Source organism: Salvelinus sp. IW2-2015, unplaced genomic scaffold (assembly GCF_002910315.2).
Source record: "Salvelinus sp. IW2-2015 unplaced genomic scaffold, ASM291031v2 Un_scaffold1113, whole genome shotgun sequence".
Taxonomy (NCBI): Eukaryota; Metazoa; Chordata; class Actinopteri; order Salmoniformes; family Salmonidae; genus Salvelinus; species Salvelinus sp. IW2-2015.
In genome coordinates, this window is record NW_019942732.1 from 463,660 (window position 1) to 490,231 (window position 26,572).

The 26,572-nt window shown below is 41.0% G+C and overlaps 1 protein-coding gene across 1 annotated transcript; it reads left to right on the forward strand.

Annotated features, from left to right (window-relative positions):
• The first annotated feature begins 9,649 nt into the window (after positions 1–9,649).
• Positions 9,650–20,938, forward strand: si:ch211-180f4.1 (leucine-rich repeat neuronal protein 1). The gene is made up of 2 exons (XM_024137139.2): positions 9,650–9,903; positions 18,010–20,938. The coding sequence occupies exon 2, from the start codon at positions 18,098–18,100 to the stop codon at positions 20,324–20,326; it is 2,229 nt and encodes a 742-aa protein (XP_023992907.1). The 5' UTR covers positions 9,650–9,903; positions 18,010–18,097; the 3' UTR covers positions 20,327–20,938.
• The last annotated feature ends 5,634 nt before the right edge of the window (positions 20,939–26,572 follow it).

A 26,572-nucleotide genomic window follows, 5' to 3' on the forward strand; every position in this document is an offset into this window, starting at 1 on the left:
AACAGTACTATATCCCTCAAAATATTCCAAAAGCACTCCCTGAAGGAGCTTCTGTCGCTGGTGTCATCATCCCTCTGGGGAGAGAAGGTCCTCCAGGGTTCCAGGCTAGGTATTAATTAAAGAGGAAAGGAAGCAGAGGCACAGCAGGACTTCCACACAATGTACTGATTAACCAAACCCCAGAACACTCCCAGAAAATGTTCTTTGATAACACTTGGCTGGAAGTTGAGAGGGAATGATGGACGACTATCTGCTCTATATAGAGGTGGGCGGTGGAGAGGCTTTATTACAGAGGATTTGATTAGGCGAAGAAAATTAGGCAGACTCCCTGGCCGTCTGCAGGCAGGTTGAGAGACGACTGATGCAGATGGTGAGATAGCTGATCCTTGTCATGGATCACAGAGCTGCCAAACGTTTCATTTCACCAAACTGATGGCCTTGTCTGGGCTCTGCTGCTGTTCAATGTTTATTGCTACACGCCCTCTGACCTCTTGGTAATGACACTTTGGCTTGTCATCAACACTCATTAACTCTTAATTACTCTAATGATCAAAGAGAGAAAAGTCACCTTTATTCGACGAGGTGGCTTTTCAAAGCGTATCCTAACCAAGATGACTATCAAACTAAATGACTATTGACATGTGAGGTGCAACCTATTAAAGGCATTATTTTATCAAAGTGCATAAGAAGTGTGTGAGATGTGAGGGAAGACAAGCTGATGGTTGGAAACCCATAGAGAGCTGGTAGTTGGAGCTCGGCCAAGACTAAAAGATTACCATCCCCTCTTCTTGTAAGAGATCTAGGGGTCTTAAAAAACCTTTGGGGTAATCTCATCCAAAAGTCCATCCTCCATACAGAGACTTATCTTCAGTCCAGAGACTTATCTACAGATTCCAAACATAAGAATGACAACATATTGCTGGTACCTTCATAAGGGTAGTAACCAACAAGTAACTCATACTTCATTACAGTGGAATTACAGTTTTACCAAGACTTATTTGTCAGTACATACCTGGTAATATGTGAACCATAAAGTAATGTGCAACCTACATAGGTTTCACAACTGAAAAGCAGTGAGAGTCTGTGCCAAAGCTACAGTACATTAGTAAGTGACTGGTGCTAACTGCTAACATTAAAACCTATTCCTCTAAAATGACACAGAACGTACTCTGACCTAGATATAATGGTGGGCGACTATTTAAAATCTCAAATGGTCCCATAAAAATTCAGTGAAATGAGCCTCTCTGTACCCTAACAGTCCCTTTATACATCAGAAGCAGACTGTATWTCAAACCAGTTCAGCAATTTTGTCTCCTTGAACATATTGAATTGTATTAGCCTATTTTTTAGCACTTTGTCCTTCACCAATGAGTAAGGTGACCACTAAATGCTGTGGGTCAAGACATAGTCCTAAGCATGATATGCTGAATACGTACAGTAACACAGAGTGAGTGCRGTAGGAAGTTCACAACATGCTGTGGCACCACTACAGAACTACAGTACAGCATCAGTGAATGTGTTTTGACTCACAGTCCTCCTCAGGCGGTGAATAGACAAAGACCACATGATAGAAATCTAGACTACTAAACAGACAGAAAAGCTAAGAGCTATAGTAATTTGCATACTTCTTTCCTGGTTAATGAGAATAATAATTCATATTAATTAATTACATTTCTATATGTCTTTTCATAGAATCTCAAAGTGCTTCAAGAGCAAAAAACAAACAACCAATATATCATGACAGGTCAACCAATAGAGGCCAAGTCTTTGAAAGCGGCATCCTCCGAAGATAGAGAGGGTCAGTTCATGGCTTGAGTGAARGGATCTGGACAGAGGATGGTAGATGATGTTGGGGTCTGCTGATGATCTTGTAGGAGGGCAAGTCTGGGAACCATCCTGACTCTTATAGCCACTGGACGTCTCCTCTTCCACTCTGTGTAACACCACTTAGGTGACGCCTCAGCAGCTCTGGGCGCCAGAAAGATCACCACACAAAGTTCAGAATAGTAGCCAGTCGTCCTCACTACGAGCCCTCTGCCTCAGCACTGCTGTATGCCTCCATCTTGCATTCCTCTCATGCTTCAGGCGACTCCTCAAATGATGTTAAACCAGAGGACAAAAGAGAGTGGTGGATGAAAGGAGAGGAGAGGGCAGAATTCAAACACGTCAACCGTCTGTTGATGAGTCAGCACTATGCTCTAATGCTGGATCAATATCCTGACCTACAGTAAACAATAACAATTATAGTACAACAATAACTAGCTCAACTAGGCAGAAATATACATGACATCACAGATGAAATCATAAAAAGGAAAAAAAAAAAATATCACGATGAGTTTTGAATTTTTACAAGTAAATGTTTATAAAAAAACAGATGAATTTAACATCTTCAGTTAGTTTTCTGGTTTATATAACATATACTTTATTTCAAATCCAACGAGTTTGATTCCTCTGGCCTTCAACATAGCAATGCTATCACTTCTCTGTCTAACTTGTATCATCCTACACTACACTAGAGATACATACAGTGCCTTCAGAAAGTATTCATCCCTTGACTTATTCAACATTTTGTTGTGTTACATCCTGAATTCAAAATGGATTAAATTGTTTGCTTTTTCTCGCCCATCTACACACAGTACCCCATAATGACAAAGAGAAAATATGTTTTTATACATTTTAGCAAATGTATTTAAAACGAAATACGKAAATATGCCATTTACATAAGTATTCACACCATTGAGTCAAAACTTTGTAGACGCACTTTTGGCAGCGATTACAGCTGTCTTTCTGGGTACATTTCTAAGAGCTTTCCAGACCTGGATTGTGCAACATTTCCCATTATTCTTCAAGCKCTGTCAAATTTGTTGATGATCATCATCTCTAGACAACCATTTTCAAGTCTTGCCATACATTTTCAAGTAGATTTAGGTCAACACTGTAACTCAGCCACTCAGGAACATTCACTGTCTTCTTGGTAAGCAACTCCAGTGTAGATTTAGCCTTGTGTTTCAGGTTATTGTCCTGTTGAAAGGTGAATTCATCTCCCAGTGTCTGTTGAAAAGCAGACTGAACCATATTTTCCTCTAGGATTTTGACTGTTCTTAGCTCCATTCCGTTTATTTTTATCCTGAAAAACTCCTCAGTCCTTAACGATTACAAACATACCCATAACATGGTGCAGCCACCACTATGCTTGAAAATATGGAGACGTACTAAGTAATGTGTTGTATTGGATTTGCCCCAAACATAACACTTTGCATTCAGGAGAAAAAGGGAATTGCTTTGCCAATTTTGTTTCAGTATGACTTTACTGCCTTGTTTACAAAAAGGATGTATGTTTTGGAATATTTTTTATTCTATACAGGCTTTCTTCTTTTCACTCTGTCAATTAGGTTAGTATTGAGGAGTAACTACAATGTTGTTGATCCATCCTCAGTTTTCTCTTACCACAGCCATTAAACTCTGTGACTGTTTTAAAGTCACCATTGGCCTCATTGTGAAATCGCTGAGTGGTTTCCTTCCCCTCCGGCAACTGAGTTAGGAAGGATGCCTGTATCTTTGTAGTGACTGGGTGTATTGATACACCATCCAAAGTGTAATTAATAACTTCACCATGCTCAAAGGGATATTCAATGTTTGCTTTAAAAAAAAAATCCAGTCTACCTAAAGGTGCCCTTCTTCACAAGGCAGTGGAAAACCTCCCTGGTCTAAACAACTCCATATACACCGAGTATACCAAATATTAGGAACACCTTCCTAATTTTGAGGTATACCCACCCCCCCCCCCCCGCCCCCCATTTTGCCCTCAGAACAGCCTCAATTTGTAAGGGCATGGACTCTGCAAGGTTTTGAAAGCGTTTCACAGGGATGCTGGCCCATGTTGACTCTAATGCATCCCACAGTTGTGTCAAGTTGGCTGGATGTCCTTTGGGTGGTGGATCACACACAGGAAACTGTTGAGCGTGAAAAACCCAGCAGCATTGCAGTTCTTGACACACTCAAACCGGTGTGCCTGGCACCTACTACCATACCTCATTCAAAAGCACTTAAATATTTTGTCTTGCCCACTCACCCCCTGAATGGCACACATAAACAACCCATGTCTCAATTGTCTCAAGGCTTAAAAATGATTATTTAACCTGTCTCCTCCCATCAGCTACGCTGATTAAAGTGGATTAACAGGTGACATCAATAATGGATCATAGTTTTCATCTGATCAGTCTATGTCATGGAAAGAGCAGGTGTTCCTAATGTTTTGTACACTCAGTGTATGTCAGTACACACAGTACCTTGTAATACACTACATGGACAAAAGTATATGGACCCATCTTCAAATTAGCAGATTTGGCTATTTCACCCACACCCATTGCTGACAGGTGTATAAAATCGAGCACACAGACATGCAATCTCCATAGACAAACATTGGCAGAAGAATGGCCTGTGAATTTCAAAGTCATTGGATGCCACCTTTCCAACAAGTCAGTTTGCCAAATGTATGCCCTGCTAGAGCTGCCCTGGTCAACTGTTAGTGCTGTTATTGTGAAGTGGAAATGTCTAGGAGCAACATCAGCTCAGCAGTGAAGTCGTAGGCCACACCAGCTGACAGAATAGGACCGCTGAGTGCTGAAGTGCGTAGCCAGCAAAAAAAATCGTCTGTCCTCGGTTGCAACACTAACTACCGAGTTCCAAACTGCCTCTTGAAGCAACTTCAGCACAAGAGCTGTTAGTCGGGAGCTTCATGAAATGGGTTTCCATGGCCGAGCAGCCGCACACAAGCCTAACATGACCATGCGCAATGCCAAGCGTCGGCTGGAGGGGTGTAAAGCTCTCCGCCATTAGACTCTGGAACAGTGGAAACGCGTTCTCTGGAGTGATGAATCACTCTTCACCATCTAGCAGTGCGACGGACAAATATGGGTTTGGCGGATGACAGGAGAACGCTACTTGCCCCAATGCATAGTGCCAACTGTAAAGTTTGGTGGAGGAGGAATAATGGTCTGGGGTTGTTTTTCATGGTTCGGGCTTGGCCCATTAGTTCCAGTGAAGGGAGATTTTAACTCTACAGCATACATTCTAGACGATTATGTGCTTCTAACTTTGTGGCAACATTTTGGGGAAGGCCCTTTCCTGTTTCAGCATGACAATGCCCCCGTGCACAAAGAGAGGTCCATACAGAAATAGTTTGTTGAGATCGGTGTGGAAGAACTTGACTGGCCTGCACAGAGCCTTGACCTCAACCCCATCAAACACCTTTGGGATGAATTGGAACACCAACTACGAGCCAGGCCTAATCGCCCAAAATCAGTGCCCGACCTCGCTCATGCTCTTGTGGCTGAATGGAAGCAAGTCCCTGCAGCAATGTTCCAACATCTAGTGGAAAGCCTTCCCAGAAGAGTGGAGGCTGTTATAGCAGCAAAGGGGGGACCAACTCCATATTAATGCCCATGATTTTGGAATGAGATGTTCGACGAGCAGGTGTCCACATACTTTTGGCAATGTAGTGTATGTGAACCATAAAATAATGTGCAACCTACATAGGTTTCACAACTGAAAAGCAGAGTGAGGGTCTGTGCCAAAGCTACAGTACATTAGTAAGTGACTGGTGCCAACTGCTAACATTAAAACCTATTCCTCTAAAATGACACAGAACGTACTCTGACCTAGATATAATGGTGGGCGGCTATTTAAAATCTCAAATGGTCCCATAAAAATTCTGTGAAATGAGCCTCTCTGTACCCTAACAGTCCCTTTATCCATCAGAAGCAGACTGTATATCAAACCAGTTCAGCAATTTKGTCTCCTTGAACATATTGAATTGTATTAGCCTATTTTTTAGCACTTTGTCCTTCACCAATGAGTAAGGTGACCACTAAATGCTGTGGGTCAAGACATAGTCCTAAGCATGATATGCTGAATACGTACAGTAACACAGAGTGAGTGCAGTAGGAAGTTCACAACATGCTGTGGCACCACTACAGAACTACAGTACAGCATCAGTGAATGTGTTTTGACTCACAGTCCTCCTCAGGCGGTGAATAGACAAAGACCACATGATAGAAATCTAGACTACTAAACAGACAGAAAAGCTAAGAGCTATAGTAATTTGCATACTTCTTTCCTGGTTAAGCCAGAGGACAACAGACAGTGGTGGAGGAGAGGAGAGAGGGCAGAATTCAAACACGTCAACCTTTCCCTGGTCTGTTTCATGAGTCAGCACTATGCTCTAATGCTGGATCAATATAAGGACCTACAGTAAACAATAACAATTATAATACAACAATAACTAGGTCAACTAGGCAGAAATGTACATGACATCACAGGGGAAATCATAAAAATGTTATCAAGATGAGTTTTGAATTATTACAAGTAAATGTTTATCCAGATAAAAGACATGAATGTAACATCTTCAGTTAGTTTTCTTGTTTATATAAAATATTTGATTTAAAATCCAGTGAGTTTGATTACTCTAGCATTCAACACAGAAATTATATCACTTCATTGTCTAACTGATATTATCCTACACAACACTAGATGCGTACAGCATTAAATACGTTTCTCTATGACATACTGGAATTCACTTTGAGCATCTCAGGATCAGAAAGCCTCTGAAGTCCTAAGGCATTCGGATGTTTCTGTGTCACTTGCAACGTGACTGTCCCAGAGTGACAGACCGAGGCCGACCAAGCACAATAAAGTCCCGACCCGGGGGAATTAATATTTGCCTTCCTAATCCAACTTAATCCCGGATTTCAAGGGATGTGATTGTTTTTCATTCAGCGCTGGGGAACTGAAAGACAGCCACACAGGTCTGAGGTCTCACACATTAACCAGAGTGTGTGAAGGAGCCCCATAAACACAAACAACTTATTTGCTCTCAGGACTGTTTACACTGAGGTTGAATTATCAGAGAGAGGTCTGTCATTTCATCATGGTAATGCAACAAAGATATATCAACCCGAGATAGAAATGTACATATTGAACATATGACCTTATCATACATTTGATATGTTCAGTCATCTCAATGATTATTTAATGTAGAATAATAGTGAAGACATCAGAACTTTGAAATAACACATATGTGATCATGTAGTAACCAAAAAAGTGTTAAACAAATCAAAATATATTTTATATATGAGATTCTTCAAAGTAGCCACCCTTTGCCTTGATGACAGCTTTGCACACTCTTAGCATTCTCTCAACCAGCTTCATGAGGTAGTCACCTGGAATACATTTCAATTAACTTGTTAAAAGTTAATTTGTGTAATTTATTTCCTTCTTAATGCGTTTGAGCCAATCAGTTGTGTTGTGACAAGGTAGGGGGTATACAGAAGATAGCCCTATTTGGTAAAATACCATTTTTTTTTTATTTCACCTTGATTTAACCAGGTAGGCCAGTTGAGAACAAGTTCTCATTCACAACTGCGACCTGGCCAAGATAAAGCAAAGCAGTGCGACAAAAACAGCAACACAGAGTTACACATAAACAAACGTAGTCAATAACACAAAAGAAAAGAAAAATGGAAAAATCTATATACAGTGTGTGCAAATGTAGAAGAGTAGGGAGGTAGGCAATTTAGCATTAATACTAGAGTGATAGATGTGCAGATGATGATGTGCAAGTAAAGATACTGGGGTGCAAAAGAGCAAGAATGTAAGTAATAATATGGGGATGAGGTAGTTGGGTGTGCTATTTACAGATTGGCTGTGTACAGGTACAGTGATTGGTAAGCTGCTCTGACAGCTAATGCTTAACATTAGAGAGGGAGATATGACTCCAGCTTCAGAGATGTTTGCAATTTGTTCCAGTCATTGGCAGCAGAGAACTGGAAGGAAAGGCGGCCAAAGGAAGTGTTGGCTTTGGGGATGACCAGTGCAATATATACCTGCTGGAGCGAGTGCTACGGGTGGGTGTTGCTATGGTAACCAGTGAGCTGAGATAAGGCGGGGCTTTACCTAGAAAAGACTTATAGATGACCTTGAGCCAGTGGGTTTGACGACGGATATGTAGTGAGGGCCAGCCAACGAGAGCATACAGGTCGCTGGGGTGGGTAGTATATGGGGCTACATCCAGTTTGCTGAGTAGAGTGTTGGGGGCTATTTTGTAAATGACATCGCCGAAGTCAAGGATTGGTAGGATAGTCAGTTTTACGAGGGTATGTTTGGCGGCATGAGTGAAGGAGGCTTTGTTGTGAAATAGGAAGCCGATTCTAGATTTAATTTTGGATTGGAGATGCTTAATGTGATGCTGGAAGGAGAGTTTACAGTCTAACCAGACACCTAGGTATTTGTAGTTGTCCACATATTCTAGGTCAGAACCAAGTCCATATTATGGCAAGAACAGCTCAAATAAGCAAAGAGAAACAACAGTACATCCTTACTTTAAGACATCGAAGTTAGTCAATCTGGAAAATGTCGAGGAACATTTAAAGTTTCTTCAAGTGCAGTTGCTAAAACCATCAAGCGCTATGAGGACTTGGATTAGCTAACCTCGATGGTACTACCTGGTTTAAATAAAGGTTAAGAGTGTCTGGGATATTAAATGGGTTTTGGGGATAACAGGGTTGGGAATCAAATATCTAATTTCATGTCATATCTAATCCTTTTGGATTCTTCTCAATCCACTTTGCTATTGTCTAGTTTTCATATCACTTACTGGCCTCAGATAGTAATTGAATTGCTTTGGAATGTTGAAATACAGAGATTGTGAATAAATCAATTGTTGCGGCTATTGCATGATGTATGAAACACATGGAACCTAAATGCATGACAATACATAGCCCCATATTAAACATACTAAGTAAGCAATATTATAATTTTAAGTAGGTAGGTACTAATAAAAAATGTAAAGGTAAGGTAAAGATGCCATGTTTTTGTACAGACAAATAGCAGCCCCTGGGAGAATGCCTGTCCATGGTATCTCTCTTGCCTGTGAGTTGGAGTTCTTCATCACCAGTGATGAAGGGATTGGATAGTTGCCACAGCTACACAAACTGACATGCAGGTTGTCATTTAGTGGCTTAGTGGAGGAAAAACAGTCTGAAATGAAAACAAATGGGTCGCTTTGACAGTGCATGTTCGTCCTTTAAAGAACCACTGCTATATGTCAACAAAGGATTAGCGGTTGCTATGTAGACTGTGTAAAGAGGAGAGTATGATGAGAACGCAAAACTACAACTCATATTTCATTCTATGATATATCATTTTAACATCCATAATTAGATACAATAATGCAAGGTAAGAAAAGTACACAATATATAATAACAATATCATAATCCACCAATAACAATGCTGCCATCAAAAATGCACTGTGCTTGTGTACATAATAAATTACATTGTGTCTCTGTATCATGTTTGGCACATTACCTTTATACTGGAAAACATGACCTCACTGAAACTATTATTTCTCGTTTACAGAAAGTGAATGACCTAATCGATGACCGAATCATAACATGACTTACAATTCTGTCTCATTCTTTCTGGCGCATCGGTAAACATTAGGGCAGGATGAAAACTGAAGCATTACATCATTGTTTGAGAGAAAGCACGATAGCCTCCTCCATGTGATTGGAGGATACTCGTGGCCCAATAATTCTATTGGCTAATGATAGAAAAACAGGCGGACTTTAGCGACGTATTCTGTGGAGCGCGCATAGTGCTTCAAATACAGTGAGAAACGTAGGGCCAGGTTATAATGCACTGATGTTATGATTTTACAGAAGTCGGTTATTCTATTGTAATGCGAGCTTCGAGATAGAGAGAAAGGTTCAAATTGAACATCTGCAAGGTTATTACGACCGAAGATGTCAATATTGGTAATTTAATTTTCAAGGTGACAGCGAAATTCTTGTAACGAAGGAGTGGAAGACATCGTTCAATTGGAAGCCGCCTGCATTTGGTACAGAGGTAAGGGCGTTATCCAGTTACAGTAGACTACAGTAGACTAGCCTACTCTGTTCCTCTCCTCAGTGTGGCAATTTAGAAAAAGTTTCAAAATGCTTTATTTGATTATAATATCACATTTTGTCTGAGTAGCCTATGTATCTATCACATCCCTCTCTGTCTGTGACTGTGTGGTTTAGGTTACGGTGATACTCAAGTTTACCAATAATGTTGCCTCACAGTCAGTCTTTAACCTTGGAAATGCTTTTTATTAAGATTATCAACCATCATCCATATTCATAATCTTTGGATGCATGTTTATAGGACAACACAAAGTAGCCTAAATATATTCTCATAATGGAATTTATGTATTTTCTTTGCAGGTTTATAGATCATGCTCATCGTTCCGATATGATGTTGTACATGTTCTGGATTATGCAGGTGCCCAAAATAATAAACAGCAACTACCTGGCTAGATTAAAAAAAATACGGAAGACACATTTTGAATGAATGCTTTCAGTTGTGCAACTGACTAAGTATCCCCCTTACTGTATCTCATAAATAAGTAGCCTCCGGTAAGGTTAAACTGACAAGAATATGGCAATATGGCAGCTGCAAGTGATATACAGTATCATGATATGTAAATATTATTTTATTTCCGATCATTTGATTCAAAAGGCAATATGTGTTCTCAGACTTCAACTTGATCATGTAATATTCATCACCTGAACATATATTATATGCTTTGGCTGACAAGTCCAGAGGGTCTGTACCTAAGGCTCATTAAGCGTCTAATTGTATCTTATTTGACAGTTTAGAGCTTCAACTGGGGGAGCTATTCCCCAAAGGAATGGATGGTTATTTTGAAGAATTCATGCTCTTGACCTCCTTTTGCAACACAATTAGTTTTACTGTTTCTTGACTTCTTGAATGTCCCCCACCTAAATTGTTCTCCACAAATATAGGATCTGCAAAAAACAGGGCCGGACTATCGCATTTGGAGCCCCGGGGCACCGACCACCAGATTATTATTATTTTTTTTTTTTAAACGTGTGTGTGTGTGTGTGTGTGGGGGGGGGGGTCAGCTAACTTACTGCAATTTAAAGCTAATTTCTTGCAATTCTAAACTTTTTTTCCCATCCTGTTATTCTACACATTTTGCCATGAGGCTGAGAGAAATTGTTGCCGTTTTAAAGCTAATTTCCTGCAATTCTACACATTTTGCTATCATATGCTATCTGGGCGCCCCAACGTGCCTGTTCAGTAATCTGGCCCTTGCAAAAAAAAATATTTACAAACTTCCAAATTGAAGCCCAYCCCCATCCCTCAGTTTTTGGAAACTTGGTCTGAAGTTAAACGTGACTGATTAACTTACCCTTGCTCAGAGACATATTGGACCCAGAGAATGTGCATTGAACAGTATAAAGGATCTTGCAAAAAAATTTAAATTATCATCATCAGCATCACTTTTCAGTGTTAGGGCTGCAAAGAGAACAGATGCCATCAGATCTTTGATGCAGCTCACGCTAGCTTCTCCGAGATGAACATACTGAAAGGGCAATCAACTGCTCTTTGATATCTTGCAATTAGGCCCATACAGTATATCTAATGAATCGCATGCTGTGAGAGACCCATGCATGTACTTACAGGCATCGTGCTGGAAATACAGTTGAGTACGTTATTCACGCTCATATATAAGTAACTGCCAAAATAAAGGAAACATCAACCTAAAGTGTCTTAATAGGGCATTGGGCCACCATGAGCCAAAACAGCTTCAATGCACCTTGGCATATATTCTACAAGTGTCTGGAACTCTATTGAAGGGCTGCGACACCACTCTTCCATGAGAAATTCCATAATTTGGGGTTTTGTTGATGGTGGTGGAAAACGCTGTCTCAGGCTCCTCTCCAGAATCTCCCGTACAGTAAGTGTTCAATTGGGTTGAGATCATTTTATACATGACCCTAAGCATGATGGGATGTTAATTGCTTCATAAAATCAGCAACCACACCTGTGTGTGGAAGCACCTGCTTTCAATATACTTTGTATCCCTCATTTACTCAAGTGTTTCCTTTATTTTGGCAGTTACCTGTATATGTATTTTCATCCTTCAAGTGGATGAAATTCAGAAGACACATGCCCCCTCAGTTTCAATGGGATTGAGGCCTCCTCATGTACTTACCCAGACTTCATTGCAACAGGAGTGAGGCCAGGTTGGTTGGTTGGTTGCTGTAGCTTTACATAATACAGTGAAACACAGTGAAGAAGCTCTGTGCATCACTTTGAGGAGATAATAAATTAACTTCACAGACTAAATCATTAACAGTCGACAGTGCACTGTGGGAGGAGAGTGCGTTGGTAGCTTTTATGTCCCAGAACAAATGAACATGAAAGCGCTCCAAGGCATGTCCTTGAGCAAGCCTTTTCTCCCCTGAGTGATGCGTTTTCATTCTATCTAGCCAGAGTAATATGTCTATTGATGTGTATCACTATCTCTGTCTTAGCAGATTCACACTCTCACAGTAGACAACGCATTAGATATACACAGGGAGAGTGAGAGAGAGAGAAAGAGAGAGAGAGAGGGAGGGAGAAAGAGAGAGAGAGAGGTCATTGCAGCAAATAAAATGGATCAGACTAAAATCTTAGGCTGCATACTAGTATAACCCTGTACAGTATGGTATTAAGAGTGTTGTTTGCATAAAGCCTATAGCATGAATTGACGATAACATATTAATTATGTTACCTCTATGCTGAAATACAACTACCTGTACTTGAAGTGCTCTGGAAAATAGTGGATCAAAAAGTGGATAATTAGGAAATTGTTTCTGGTATCTCCGGAAATAATGGAGTGCTATGCTTGTGTACTACATCATCAAATTGTGTACTACGTATGTTACGAATTCAATTCGTATTATATGTTGTGAATTTGTTGTGCTTAAGATCCTGGGGTGCATCTTTAAGTGATTAAATGGATCAATTTGGATTTAAAAAAGACAGTGAATTTGAATAATGAATGCAGTCACATTTTAAAGATGTTACAGTTCTTTGATTGTTCATAACCTTAATACTTAAATTCAAGTTATCCCCAGGGGGTTGAATATCCATTAGTTTGTTCAATAACTGTAAGGTAATTTACTGTGCATTTGCATGAAGACTGCAAGAAACGGTTAAGAATTAGAATTTCAAGCATTTTAGAAAAATGCTTACACCAGTGGTTCTTTTCAGAGACTAATTTTATGCATTTCCTTTGGCATGTGCACATGTTCCAAACACCAACTGCAGTGACCATGTGTTAGATATTAAAAGGGGCAGAGATCATTTTCACGCTGCTTTGAATTACATAGTGCGAAAGTCATTTTCACAGAAAGCATTGTAAGAAATTAACATATTTATTTTCCCACCAGAACTAGTGTTGATTCAGTCTGGCTGAGCTGAAATAAAATTATGATGAAATTAGTATAAAAACCTGTGCAATTAATTTCATTATCATTAAATGAGACATCCCACTGGGCACACACTGGTTGAATCAACGTTGTTGCCTTTTTGCTCAGTGCAAAAAAGGCAAGGCTGAAAATTAGAGACATGCCTGCAGCCCTATCAATAATTCATAAAGCAGACATAAATGTTTTATCGTCTCCAATACATTTGCAAATGTGCAGAGATGTTGTATAACATTCAGGATTAGGGGAAAGAACATGTTTTAGAAGGAGCGAGCACAAGAGAGGGTATAATTAGAACTGCCCCTGGTTGTAAAGTCATCACACATATGTGCGGCTTCTGAATGACAAGGTAGATGACCAATACTGTATGATACATTGTCACACATTTCTTGGCACTGCCACAGCCATTTTACATTTTATAGTGATTTAGTGGTGGGCAACAGCAATATTATGTTCATTTGTATACTGTATTTTTTTGCGATTGATCTTTCATAAAGCACAGGCTGTTCAGCCAATAACTGTCACTTGAAAGCAGAACTAGTGTATTTCTTGCGTTGATTTAACGAACAAAACAACTCTCCCCTGCCTGAAAGTAATGAAGTAGTAGCTCAACTTCACAATGGTAGTGTGAACATCTGCCGCGGTAATCTCTCTTAAATTAAAATGTGAGCCATGCAAAGCACCCTGCCTGGTCATGGCCCTGAGTGGCTCAACTTTGTATTAAGGGGAAGCATGGAGTGTAACATCTGTCTAAGGGTTGTGTTTCTAATGCCAGGAAGGGCTTTTCAGATACTTAGTTATTATCCCTCATTTCAACATGCGAGCACCTAAACAAGGTTGTTCATCGCAGCATTCAGAAAAACAATAACAGACCTTAGTTCCCAGCATTCAGAAAAACAATAACAGACCTTAGTTCCCAGCATTCCGTAAAATGCATAATGTCAGGTCTGGTGCAAATTGTTTATTCACGAGGAGGACTGGTATTTATTAACAACAGGGTTTTGTTGTCTTCCTATGACATTAGCTTACATGGTTACCGGTGCTTTTTAAAAATATAAAATTACACTTGTAAAGCAAAAATTGGAGTGAGAGGTAATACATAGTGATTAGTGGTTAATTTGTTGTTGTTTTGTGAGGTTGTCATTTCAAAGACCTGCGTCCATCAAAATGAGACAGCTGCAAGCATCTGATGCCCTAGGTCTAGGAGCACAGTTGACAGCCTAAAAATAACACTAGACCTTTAGACAATTTATTAATATACTGTCTGGATTGGACAGACACATCACTCACGGTTAGGAGAGGAGGCAAGAAGTCATGTCTGAGTGACAAAGGATTGGATAATGATGGGGACCGAGTATCCGGTTCACAAAGGATTGGAGAATGATGGGGACAGAGCATCCTGTTGACAAATGATTGGAGAATGATCGGGACAGAGCATCCTGTTGACAAAGGATTGCGAGGAATTGATCGGGACAGAGCATCCTGTTGACAAAGATTGGAGAATGATCGGGACAGAGCATCCTGCTGACAAAGGATTGGAGAATGATCGGGACAGAGCATCCTGTTGACAAAGGATTGGAGAATGATTGGGACAGAGCATCCTGTTGACAAAGGATTGGAGAATGATCGGGACAGAGCATCCTGTTGACAAAGGATTGGAGAATGATCGGGACAGAGCATCCTGTTGACAAACGATTGGAGAATGATCGGGACAGAGCATCCTGTTGACAAAGGATTGGAGAATGATCGGGACAGAGCATCCTGTTGACAAAGGATTGGAGAATGATCGGACAGAGCATCCTGTTGACAAAGGCATTGTCGAAAGATCGGGACAGAGCATCCTGTTGACAAAGGATTGGAGAATGATCGGGACAGAGCATCCTGTTGACAAAGGATTGGAGAATGATTGGGACAGAGCATCCTGTTGACCAAGGATCCATTGTAGTTGGGTTCTTTAAACATGGCTAGAGGGGTTGATAATGGGGCGAGGTATGTTTGCCTGGGTAGTGATATCAACATGGAAATGAAGGAAAATGTGCAGTGATACTGGTATCAGAGTACTGGCTGCTGAATGTGCCTCTGATCCAGATAGAGGTCTGGTTGTTGTGTTCTCTCAACTGATCCATCCCTCCTACTGTACATCCTGCTGTAAAAGCATTCTCACGCACACTATTTTGTATATACCTACATTTTTATATTTGAGTTACACCCACTGATCTTTCAGCTCTGTGTCTATCCTGTCCTCCATTTGCACGTTCCAGTGTTCCACCCGTTAGAGCCCGTTGAGGTTTTAGAGATAAGGAACAGCCCTGGAGCACCAGCCATTAAGAGCAGCCCAAGGGTTGGTGCCTTTGCTACTTCCTGTCAGGTTGCCATGGCATCAGGCAAGGTGGCCCCATTTCCTGCCGCCTAGAGGAACTGTGGGGGTTACGTCCTAAGTGTGCCCCTGTTCTCTAATGTGATCAGACAGGCGTGGTGGAGACTGTCACACTTCCCAGCCAGACAGGGGCCCCAGCCCATCGCTGAGTGCTGCCAGCTCAGCGAATACCACTCTGAAACATCTCCCAATGTAATATTAGGACTGGAGCTTGCCTCCACTGTAGCCTCCTCCATCAGATATATTTGAAAGCCACTGACCGTGCTCAGCTCTGCCCCTCTGCGGCTTAGCTCTCTCTGATGCAACTCTCCAGGGAGTCAATTTGTGTGCAGCGCTTGAAAGGAGCTGGGTAATTATTCCCATCTTGTTTTCATTTTCGTGTCTTTTCATTCTGGTGCTATTGGTGTAACTCTAGTGTGTCAATGTACCGGCTTTGTTCAGAAGATTTCAAACAAGGCTTTGTCATGCCAACGTTTCCAAAGGCTGAGCAAGAGAATATGTCTTGGGAGTGCCACAGAATACTCACACTGTGTTTTTGTGATTTGATTTGTTACCCACTTCTTTTTCTCCCCACACTGTACTTTAGTGAATAATTGAATGAGACTGTGGGTTTGCTGTCTCTTTGGTGTAAGCCACTGACAGCATGAGGTATGTGTCTATGGAGGTTTGTGGAGAAACACAACAGATTTGGAGTGGGTTGACAATCGACCTCTTGACAGCTATAATTTAAAAAAATCATAGTTAATACATTGGATATGGGCTACAGTAGTCCACATGTTACTGGGGTTGAATGAGATACTAATGTTTTGTGCTGATGAATAAGTTACATTTGAGGAAAGGCGTCTGACCTAAATACCAAAAATACCCCAGTCTACCTGTGCATCTCTCACATTTTAGAGCTATTTCTCTCATAAAACATCAAGATGGTTGAGCGGAGAAGAAACATCAAGATGGTTGAGCAGAGAAGAAACATCAAGATGGTTGAGCGGAGAAGAAACATCAAGATGGNTGAGCGGAGAAGAAACATCAAGATGGTTGAGCGGAGAAGAAACATCAAGATGGTTGAGCGGAGAAGAAACATCAAGATGGTTGAGCGGAGAAGAAGCAATTTCCTGACATTGCATCAACGGAGCCTGATGCTTGTCCTCTTAAGGCTGTCCAATCGCACTCTGCCAAAGTTAAAATCCTCTTTACTGTGAGGTCATTGGTAAACAGAGTCATTCTAATGTTTGGAGAAATCAGTGTGTGTTGACATTCCCCTATTGAAGCTGACTGGTAGTTTTCAAAGAAGCTTTATTGGATAGCAATATGAACTTCAATATGGCAGGTATGCTGGGGAGGCTTCAGTTCCATTAGTATGATACTGAGATATTTAAAACAAGCAGTGGAATCAAAGTCTGTAATAGAGAATTAGGTGCCAGTTTTCAACATTTCACCCTTGTCTGGTTTCAGGTTTCCTTTTCATGTTGGTGTTGTTTCTGACCAGTGCGGAGGCAGCAGGGAATAACATTATTTAGCTTCCTGAGCAGTAAATGCTGTTCGACCCACTGATTCATTGTGTAACAATGCCTATTACCTGTCACCAGCCTCTCACTGCCTGCCACAGAACCCACAGAAACTAGTGGAGAGAGACATGGAGGCACACGTCTCAACGCCACACATAAACTGATCCTAGATTTATTGTAACATGTAAATGATCGTCACAAACAAATTACATTATTAAAAAGCTACATTCAAAATGGATATACACGGCTACAGTATTGATTTCTTCATTTAGTTTCCTCCGGGTTAGAAGAAAAGAAAACAGCCCAGTGTCTCCTGTGCCATGTGGAGGTTCGGTTGAATTTACCGTGGGCTCCATAAGCTGATGGACACCTTAATGCCTTTGGCTTGACAATATTTTTTCCTGCTGGGTCAGGGTGATTTACAGAATAACAGGAGCTCTGAATCATTCATACTGCCCCGGTCTTCACATAGACTTTTATTTCTTATAGTTGTGGCCCCCTGGAGTAACACAACATCACAGCTTTAAGGAAACGTTGTTTTCCACRATGTGTTCTACAATTACCATGAATGTTAAAAAGAGATAACTATTCATCGCCTGTTTAAGTGGGCTGCCTCATTAAAAAACATTTGTTTTATTGATTTATTTGCAGGTGTGTTGTAAAACATAAACAAATACCTGATAGACGTTACTTTACCTTAAATAAATAATAACTTACAAATGAATGATTGTTGACCATATTTACCATGTGAAATGCATTATTGTCATGCAATATTTTTTACAATATGTTTTATAATTTTTTCTTACAGCATAAGACCAAAGCTCCATCGTCATAGCAGAAGAAGTCACAGTTTAACCTGCCCCAGGGTTAACAGGGTTACCTCATTCTACTGCAACATGGGAGGATCTGGGATCTGTGCTCGACTGATGATTGTCTTTCTAATGGTGATCTCATGTCAAAGTTCAGAAGCTAGTTCTCTCTGCCCAGCGCAGTGTGTATGTGAAACACGTCCATGGTACACACCTCAATCGGTATACCATCAGGCCAAGACGGTGGACTGCAATGAGCTCCATCTTAGTGGGGTCCCGTGGAATATTTCAAGTGACACTCAGGTGCTTCTCCTCCAGAGTAACAACATCTCCTCTGTGTCTGTGGAGCTCCAGAGTCTAGTCAACCTCACAGAGCTGGACCTCTCCCAAAACCACTTCACACAGATCCAAGACATTGGACTGCACAACCTGACCCAGCTTGTCACTCTCTACCTTGAGGAAAACCAAGTAAAAGAACTGCAAGATTTCTGTCTGAAGGATCTTGACAGTTTGGAAGAGCTTTACATCAACCACAACCAAATCTCCTCCATTGGGCCTAAAGCCTTCTCTGGGCTCAGAAACCTCCTGAGGCTCCATCTCAACTCCAACAAGCTGGTGGCCATAGACAGCCACTGGTTTGAGTCTCTCCCTAACCTGGAGATTCTCATGATAGGGGAGAACCCCATCTTGGGGTTACAGGATATGAACTTCCACCCCTTGTCAAAGCTGCACAGTCTGGTGCTGGCTGGCATGGGCCTCAGGGAGGTCCCGTCGGGAGCTTTCCAGGGGTTGGAATACCTGGAGAGTCTGTCCTTCTTTGACAACAAGCTGACAGCAGTCCCCAAAGATGCCCTCCGGGTCCTACCAAATCTCAAGTTCTTAGACCTTAACAAGAATCCCGTTGGCCGTGTTCAGGAGGGAGACTTCCATGATTTCCCCCATCTGGAGGAGCTGAGTCTGAATAACATGGAGGGACTGGTTGCCATTGAGAGGGGGGCGTTCTCCAACCTCCCAGAGATGGCAAAACTGGAAATTTATAACAACCCCCATTTAGCTTATATTGATCGTGCTGCTTTCATTGACATGGGCGGCCTGCGCACTCTATTAGTCCACAACAATGACATCAGCCTCTTGTCACACGAGGTTTTGTCCTCTTTCCCTAGCCTGGATGAAGTGAGTCTCCACAGTAACCCTCTCAGGTGTGACTGCCTCTCTAACTGGGGCCCAGTCCTGGGGAACCAGTCCACCCTCAAGCTGCTGGAGTCCCAAATCACCCTCTGTGCCTCCCCTCCCCATTTGGTTGGCCACGCCCTCCAGGAAGTGGTCACCACCAGCTGGAATGTTGTCAGCAACACCTGCCTCCCTCACATCTCCCTGCACACGTTCCCCCCTCTGCTCAATGTCACTGCTGGACAACCCCTGACTCTGGACTGTTGGGCTGTTGCTGACCCTGCACCTCAGTTCTACTGGGTGACGCCAACAGGAGACAAGGTGACCTCAGAGGCTGTCTCTGCAGTCATGGTGGACGGCAGGAGCACAAAGAAACACAGACTGCAGGAACAGGGGGCTCTGGAGATCCTCCAGGTTGAGCCAGCTGATTCTGGCCTGTACACGTGCGTGGCGTGGAACACAGAGGGGGCGGACACTCGTAGTGTGTCAGTGTACGTGGAGAAAGGAGACTGGCACGGTGGCAGGCTGAATGTAGGGGGGCACACGGTAAACACCATAATGGCCCTGGTGGTCCTGGCTAAGATCATCCACTCCCAGTCAGTGGTCCTGGAGTGGAAACTCTACCCTCCTCACTTCCACAGCTATGAGGCATCTCAGCCCAAGTGGTCCAGCGCCACCATGAAGATTGACAACCCTCAGATCAGCTATACAGCCAAGGTTCCGGTTGATGTGCAGGAATACAACCTGACTCACCTGTTGCCCTCGACAGAGTACAGAGTGTGTCTGACCATGTCAGCTACAGAACAGCAGACGCAACACTCCTGCATCAACGTCACCACCAAGGAGGCCAGTTTTGCTGTGGAGATGGTGGCCCAGCCCACCAATGTGGCCCTTGCAGCTGTCATGGGCTCCATGTTTGCCATCTGCATCATGGCCCTGCTTGTCTTCTACATGGGCCGGCGTATGAAGCAGAAATCCTGCCATCACTCCCTGAAGAAATACGTGCAGCATGCCACCTCCATCCCCCTGAATGAGCTCTACCCTCCCCTGATCAACCTGTGGGAGAATGAGACTGACAAGGAGAAAGAGGGTCCAGTGGATCCCCAGAACTCTCAGATTGACACCTCAAAGACATACATGTGGTAATAAAGGTCAAAGTGCGTAGATGTAACAGAGACATTTAAAGACGTTTATGTACTGTACTGTACTGTATGTAATCTTAGTTACTGCTCAATCTTGAGATTTAAGAGTAAGATGTCATTGTGAAAGATAAGGTATTTTTAGACTGCAGATCTCTAGCTCAAGCACACTTAGTTGTCCTGTTGAATAAGGATCCTATTGTAATGCAGTTATGTTACATAAGGTGAGTGGGCCAGGTTTGAAGTGTCCATGGCCAAACACACCTCCACAGAAGTACACTGTAACATCAAGCATGTAAGATATTTTATTGTTTATTTAATTCACTTTCTAGATTATATTTAACTAAATATGAAACGAAACCATACTACATTTCTGCCAGAGCACTTAGGTCAAGACCTGTTCACTGCTGCTTACTAATTCCAAATCACTGCTTAGGATTTCTTGCATGTCTACCTGCATGTTTTTCCTGTGCTCTGACTATTTAGTCAAGTACCCCTTCTCACCTTTCCCTTTGAAATATACAGGTGTAAAGCTGACAACAAAAATGTTTCTTCTACTTGGGGGTCGTATCCTGTTGTTCTTTTCTCTTTAGATGATTACTCCTACCAAAACGGACCCTGTTTCATAGCTTTAAAGGTGGACTCGGCGATATGACGTAGATGGAGAAAGTAAACAGCATAGWGGGTCATTTTCCGCAACAACTAAGAGCGTTGAAGCGCGAGGCTCAACTTCTCTGCTTATTTTGGTGCCCTGGCTACCACGCGAACCCCGTGAAACGAAATCGTGCACATGCGCAGATACTGTGTGTGACTGTGTGAGAGCGAAGTCTTTCTCATATCTGCGTGCAGCTCGTGGCAACGTAATTTCACTGAGTCTACCTTTAACAGTTCATGAACATACAGTAAGGAAATAAATGCCATTCTTGTCTGGCATTGCATTTATTGTCCATTTGTTACTGTTAGCCTGCACATGAAGAAAAAAAACAGCATTTGAATGTATGTTTATTTATTTGTTTGCTAACTTGTTTCATATATATTTATTTTCTCACATTTTATAATCGAAAAATGTGCATTATAGTTAACCTATGCAGGATAAATTAACACTACCCTCATGTTCTTTGACTTGTTCATTACCAAACCTAGATCATGATGAAGTCATGCAGAGTTTAACCTTTATTAAGATTCACTGCATGGACAGTTAAGTGGTATTAACACCATGCATTTCCCTTCACACACAATGCAACATTTAGTGCTATCTACTGTCTATCATGGTGGTTAATTACCACATACACGTGATTTATATATGTTCTATTAAAAATAGATTTCTAGAATATAGCAATTTAAGGTTGCACACAACGGCCAGTTACTGCATGAGTTTGCACTATATTTTGTGGACTGTTTTTGACTGTTTTTTAAACCATGCCATACAGTACAAGTGAACCTATTTAAGATGGAATATTTACTCAAAATACAATGCACTTAGTTGTTGGATTATGCTCATCCAAATGTCTCCCCTGTACCAAAATATTTCAACCAAGATTCGACAGCTTGAGCATATCTGGAAAATGTCTCCAGGATATAACTGCTTTTTAAATCATAGATGAAACACAATATTTAGACACATTACATGGTTTTGCATTACATGTAGGAAACTGGTTATTTTTTCATTTAATTTTATAACCTGATGAAACATCAAAACATTTTATTTATGTGCTTATTTGTTTATATATTGATTGATTGATTATGAATATGACACATATTAATCACAAATCAGTTTTTTATATATATATATTGAGCTATTCAAAAACATTAAGCCAAGGAATACCATGTCAGACACAATACATTTATTGTGTGTATAGTTCCATAACAAAGAGGCTGAAAATATCTTTTGATCTATCAAAATGCTGTAGCAAAAGGCTGACTCTCAAAATGAAACGTTATTGACTAAAGCACGCCCTCTAGTGGCATTAGGTCATTAATCAAAGTACAGTGTAACGTTTCAAATGATGTAGTCTAGAATTTGATTAAACTTGACAGTGAAATGCAGGGTATTTTGTATTATAAAGCATATTGTTATATTTTAATTAAACCATTAATATTCCTCAACACTTTAGACGTATCGGTCTGTGCTTCTGTAGTTAACGGGAGATGACTGTGAAGAAATGTATTTCTTGACATGAATAAAATCATTATCCCATTTATTTGAATTTCCTGTCTCCATTTGTTTTGTTACGGGAACATTCTTCTCTTGTAATATGGAAGAGAAAACATTTCAAATTTTAGTAAATGATAGGCAGAATCTACTGCACACCCACAGCTGATTTGTGAAGGTGTTGAAGGCAAAACTGAAGAAACAGGAAAAAGTCTCTGCACACTTCTAGTCAGATGCAATTTTCTTTATTTGTGGCTTAGCTTTCGGTCAGCTGACCTTCATCAGAGGCTCTGATGATGGTCAAATGACCGAGCTCAGCAACAAGAATCTGAATGGAAGTGTGCAGACTTTCCTGTTTCTCAAGTTTTAGTAAATGCAAATCCTATAAATCAAATCAAATGTTATTTTACATACACATATTTAGCAGATGTTATTGGTCACATACACATATTTAGCATATGTTATTGCGGGTGTAGCGAAATGCTTGTGTTCCTAGCTCCAACAGTGCAGTAGTATCTTAACAATTCACAACAATACACAATACACACAATCACTGATTCACTGAATCACAAAAATCACTGAAGCTGGAGACTCATATCTCCCTCACTAGCTTTAAGCACCAGCTGTCAGAGCAGCTCACAGATCACTGCACCTGCTTACATAGCCCATCTGTAAATAGACCATCCAACTACCCCATCCCCATACTGTATTTATTTATTTATCTTGCTCCTTTGCACCCCAGTATCTCTACTTGCACATTCATCTTCTGCACATCTACCATTCCAGTGTTTAATTGCTATATTGTAATTACTTCGCCACCATGGCCTATTTCTTGCCTTACCTCCCTTATCCTACCTCATTCGCACTCACTGTATATAGACTTTTTTTTCTCTACTGTATTATTGACTGTATGTTTGTTTATTCCATGTGTAACTCTGTGTTGTTGTATGTGTCGAACTGCTTTGCTTTTTCTTGGCCAGGTCACAGTTGCAAATGAGAACTTGTTCTCAACTAGCCTACCTGGTTAAATAAAGGTGAAATAAATAAAATAAAATAAAAAATCTAAAAGTAAACAAATGAATTAAGAAATATATAAATATTAGGACGAGCAATGTCGGAGTGCATTGACTACAATACATTAGAATAGAATACGGTATATACATATGAGATGAGTAAAGAAGTATGTAAACATTATTAAAGTGACAATTTATATTAGGCTGCAACACAAGAATGATGTCACGTTCTGACCTTAGTTCCTTTGGTTTGTCTTTTGTTTTAGTATGGTCAGGGCGTGAGTTGGGTGGGTTGTCTATGTTAGTTTTTCTATGATTTTCTATTTCTGTGTTTGGCCTGAATGGTTCTCAATCAGAGGCAGCTGTCAATCGTTGTCCCTGATTGGGAACCATATTTAGGTAGCCTGTTTTCTGTTGGTTTTGTGGGTGGTTATTTCAGTCTTTGTGTGTCTGCACCAGATAGAACTGTTTCGGTTTTCACTTTGTTGTTTTGTATTTTGAAGTGTTCACTTTCATTTAATAAGATGAACACTTACCACGCTGCACCTTTGTCCCTCTTTCTCCCGACGACAACCGTTACAAATTATGTATATATGGCTACCTGTGGAGATGAGAGGGGAAGAATGAAGACCAAGAAATCCATTTAATTATTTTGGATATGATATAATTAATCAACAAGGCCCGAGGGTGTGTGGTATATGGCCAATATACCACAGCTAAGGGCTGTTCTTTTGCACAACGCATCGCAGAGTGACTAGACACAGCCCTTAGCCGTGGTAATTTGGCCATATACCACAAACCCCAGAGGTGCCTTATTGCTAGTATAAACTGGTTAACAATGGAATTAGAGCAGTAAAAATAAATGTTTTGTCATACCCTGGTATATGGTCTGATATACCACGGCTGTCAGCCAATCAGCATTCAGGGTTCGAGCCACCCAGTTTAGGGTGTATCCAATCCGGCCGTGAATGGGAGCCCTATAGGGAGGCGCACAATTGGCCCAGCATCGTCCGGGTTTGGCCGGTGACTTTTGGCCGGTGACTTGCTTAGTTAAATAAAGGTTCAATAAGAAATAAATAATAATAATTAAGCAATAAAGCATAAGGAGGTGTGGTATATGGCCAATATACCACGGCTAAGGGCTGTTCTTAAGCGCAACGCAACATTGAGTGCCTGTACACAACCCTTAGCCGTGGTATATTGGCCATACAACACAAACCCCTGAGGTGCCTTATTGCTATTATAAACGGTTACCAACGTAATTAGAACAAGTAAAAATAAATATTTTGTCATACCCGTGGTATACGGTCTGATATACCACGGCTGTCAGCCAATCAGCATTCAGTGCTCGAACCACCCAGGTTTATAATTACTACAATAAACTGGGTGGTTCGAGCCCTGAATGCTGATTGGCTGACAGCCGTGGTATATCAGACCATATACCAGGGTATGACAAAACATTTATTTTTACTGCTCTAATTCCATTGTTAACCAGTTTATACTAGCAATAAGGCACCTCTGGGGTTTGTGGTATATGGCCAAATTACCACGGCTAAGGGCTGTGTCTAGCCACTCCGAGTTGCGTCGTACGTAAGAACAGCCTTGAGCCGTGGTATATTGGCCATATACCACACCTACTCGTGCGTTATTGCTTAAGTAACTCTACCTAAATAAACTATATTTCCTCTTTTTGAGGAATGAAAGGATTAGGAAATGGTGAAGGTAAGGCAGGATAGCAGCCATAGAGATCCCATTAAACTTAATTAGTATTCTAGTTCCTAATTCTATGGCAGCAGCATCGCCATTTGATCATTCCAAGAATTACAGGTAGTTTATCAACGTTCTAAATGCTCTTCTCACAATGAATAGCCTATGAATTGGAAGATAAATCACATGACATCATGCTTTAAATTAGGTGAGGTAGGCAAATAGAATATAAAAGAATTACAGAACTAAAATATAGATGCAACATGTAAACTGTTGGTCCCATGTTTCATGAGCTGAAATAAAAGATCCCAGGCATTTTCCATACGTACCAAAAAAGGATGTATCTCAAATTTTGTGCAGAAATTTGTTTATTGAGCATTTCTCCTATGCCAAGATAATCCATCCACATGACAGGTGTGGCATATCAAATAGTTGATTAAACAGCATAATCATTACACAGGTGCACCTTGTGCTGGAGACAATAAAAGGCCACTTTAAAAAGTGCAGTTTTGTCACACAATACAATGTCACATATTTCTCAAGTTTGGAGGGAGCGTGCAATTGGCATGCTGACTGCAGGAATGTCCACCAGTGCTGTTGCCAGATAATTGAATGTTAATTTCTCTACCATAAGTTGCCTCCAAAGATGTTTAGAGAATTTGTCAGTACGTCCAACCGGCCTTACAACTGCAGACCACATGTAACCATGCCAGCCCAGGACCTCCACATCCGGCTACTTCAGTTGTGGGATCGTCTGAGGGGGAGGTTACATCGTTGTCACCATGTTAGCTAAAACACCATAGTCAGCATAGCTAATAGAATTAACGCGTTAGTAAACCCGCTACAATCATACAATAACGCTACAGTAAGCATTTACACTGGCTCCCGGTGGCAATAAATTAGTAACACCAAAAGCTTACCTTGACTTGGAAAAGTTCCAGTGTTGTGTTGGAAAGCCATAGGCAGCTAACTAACATATCCTCTTCTGTTTGAGCAGCGTGTTTCAGTAGGTTGAACTAACTTGCTGCATTTGATAGCTAAGAAGTGAAACTGAAAGTGAAAAAAGACGATATCTCTCTCTCTCTACTTCTCTCTTGCTTCTCCTTCATTTAGGAAGAAATTAATTTGTTCAAAATTGTTAAACTACTGGCTTTCGCTCTCTTTGAGTCAATTACTCACCACATTTTACACACTGCAGTGCTAGCTAGCTGTAGCTTATGCTTTCAGTACTAGATTCATTCTCTGATCCTTTGATTGGTGGACAACATGTCAGTTCATGTTGCAAGAGTTCTGATAGAGGACGTCATAAATTACATTTACATTTACATTTAAGTCATTTAGCAGACGCTCTTATCCAGAGCGACTTACAAATTGGAAGTTC

What these genes read in the sequence shown, in the direction of transcription:
- si:ch211-180f4.1 (XM_024137139.2), top strand. Translation starts at nt 18,098, where the DNA reads ATGGGAGGATCTGGGATCTGTGCTCGACTGATGATTGTCTTTCTAATG.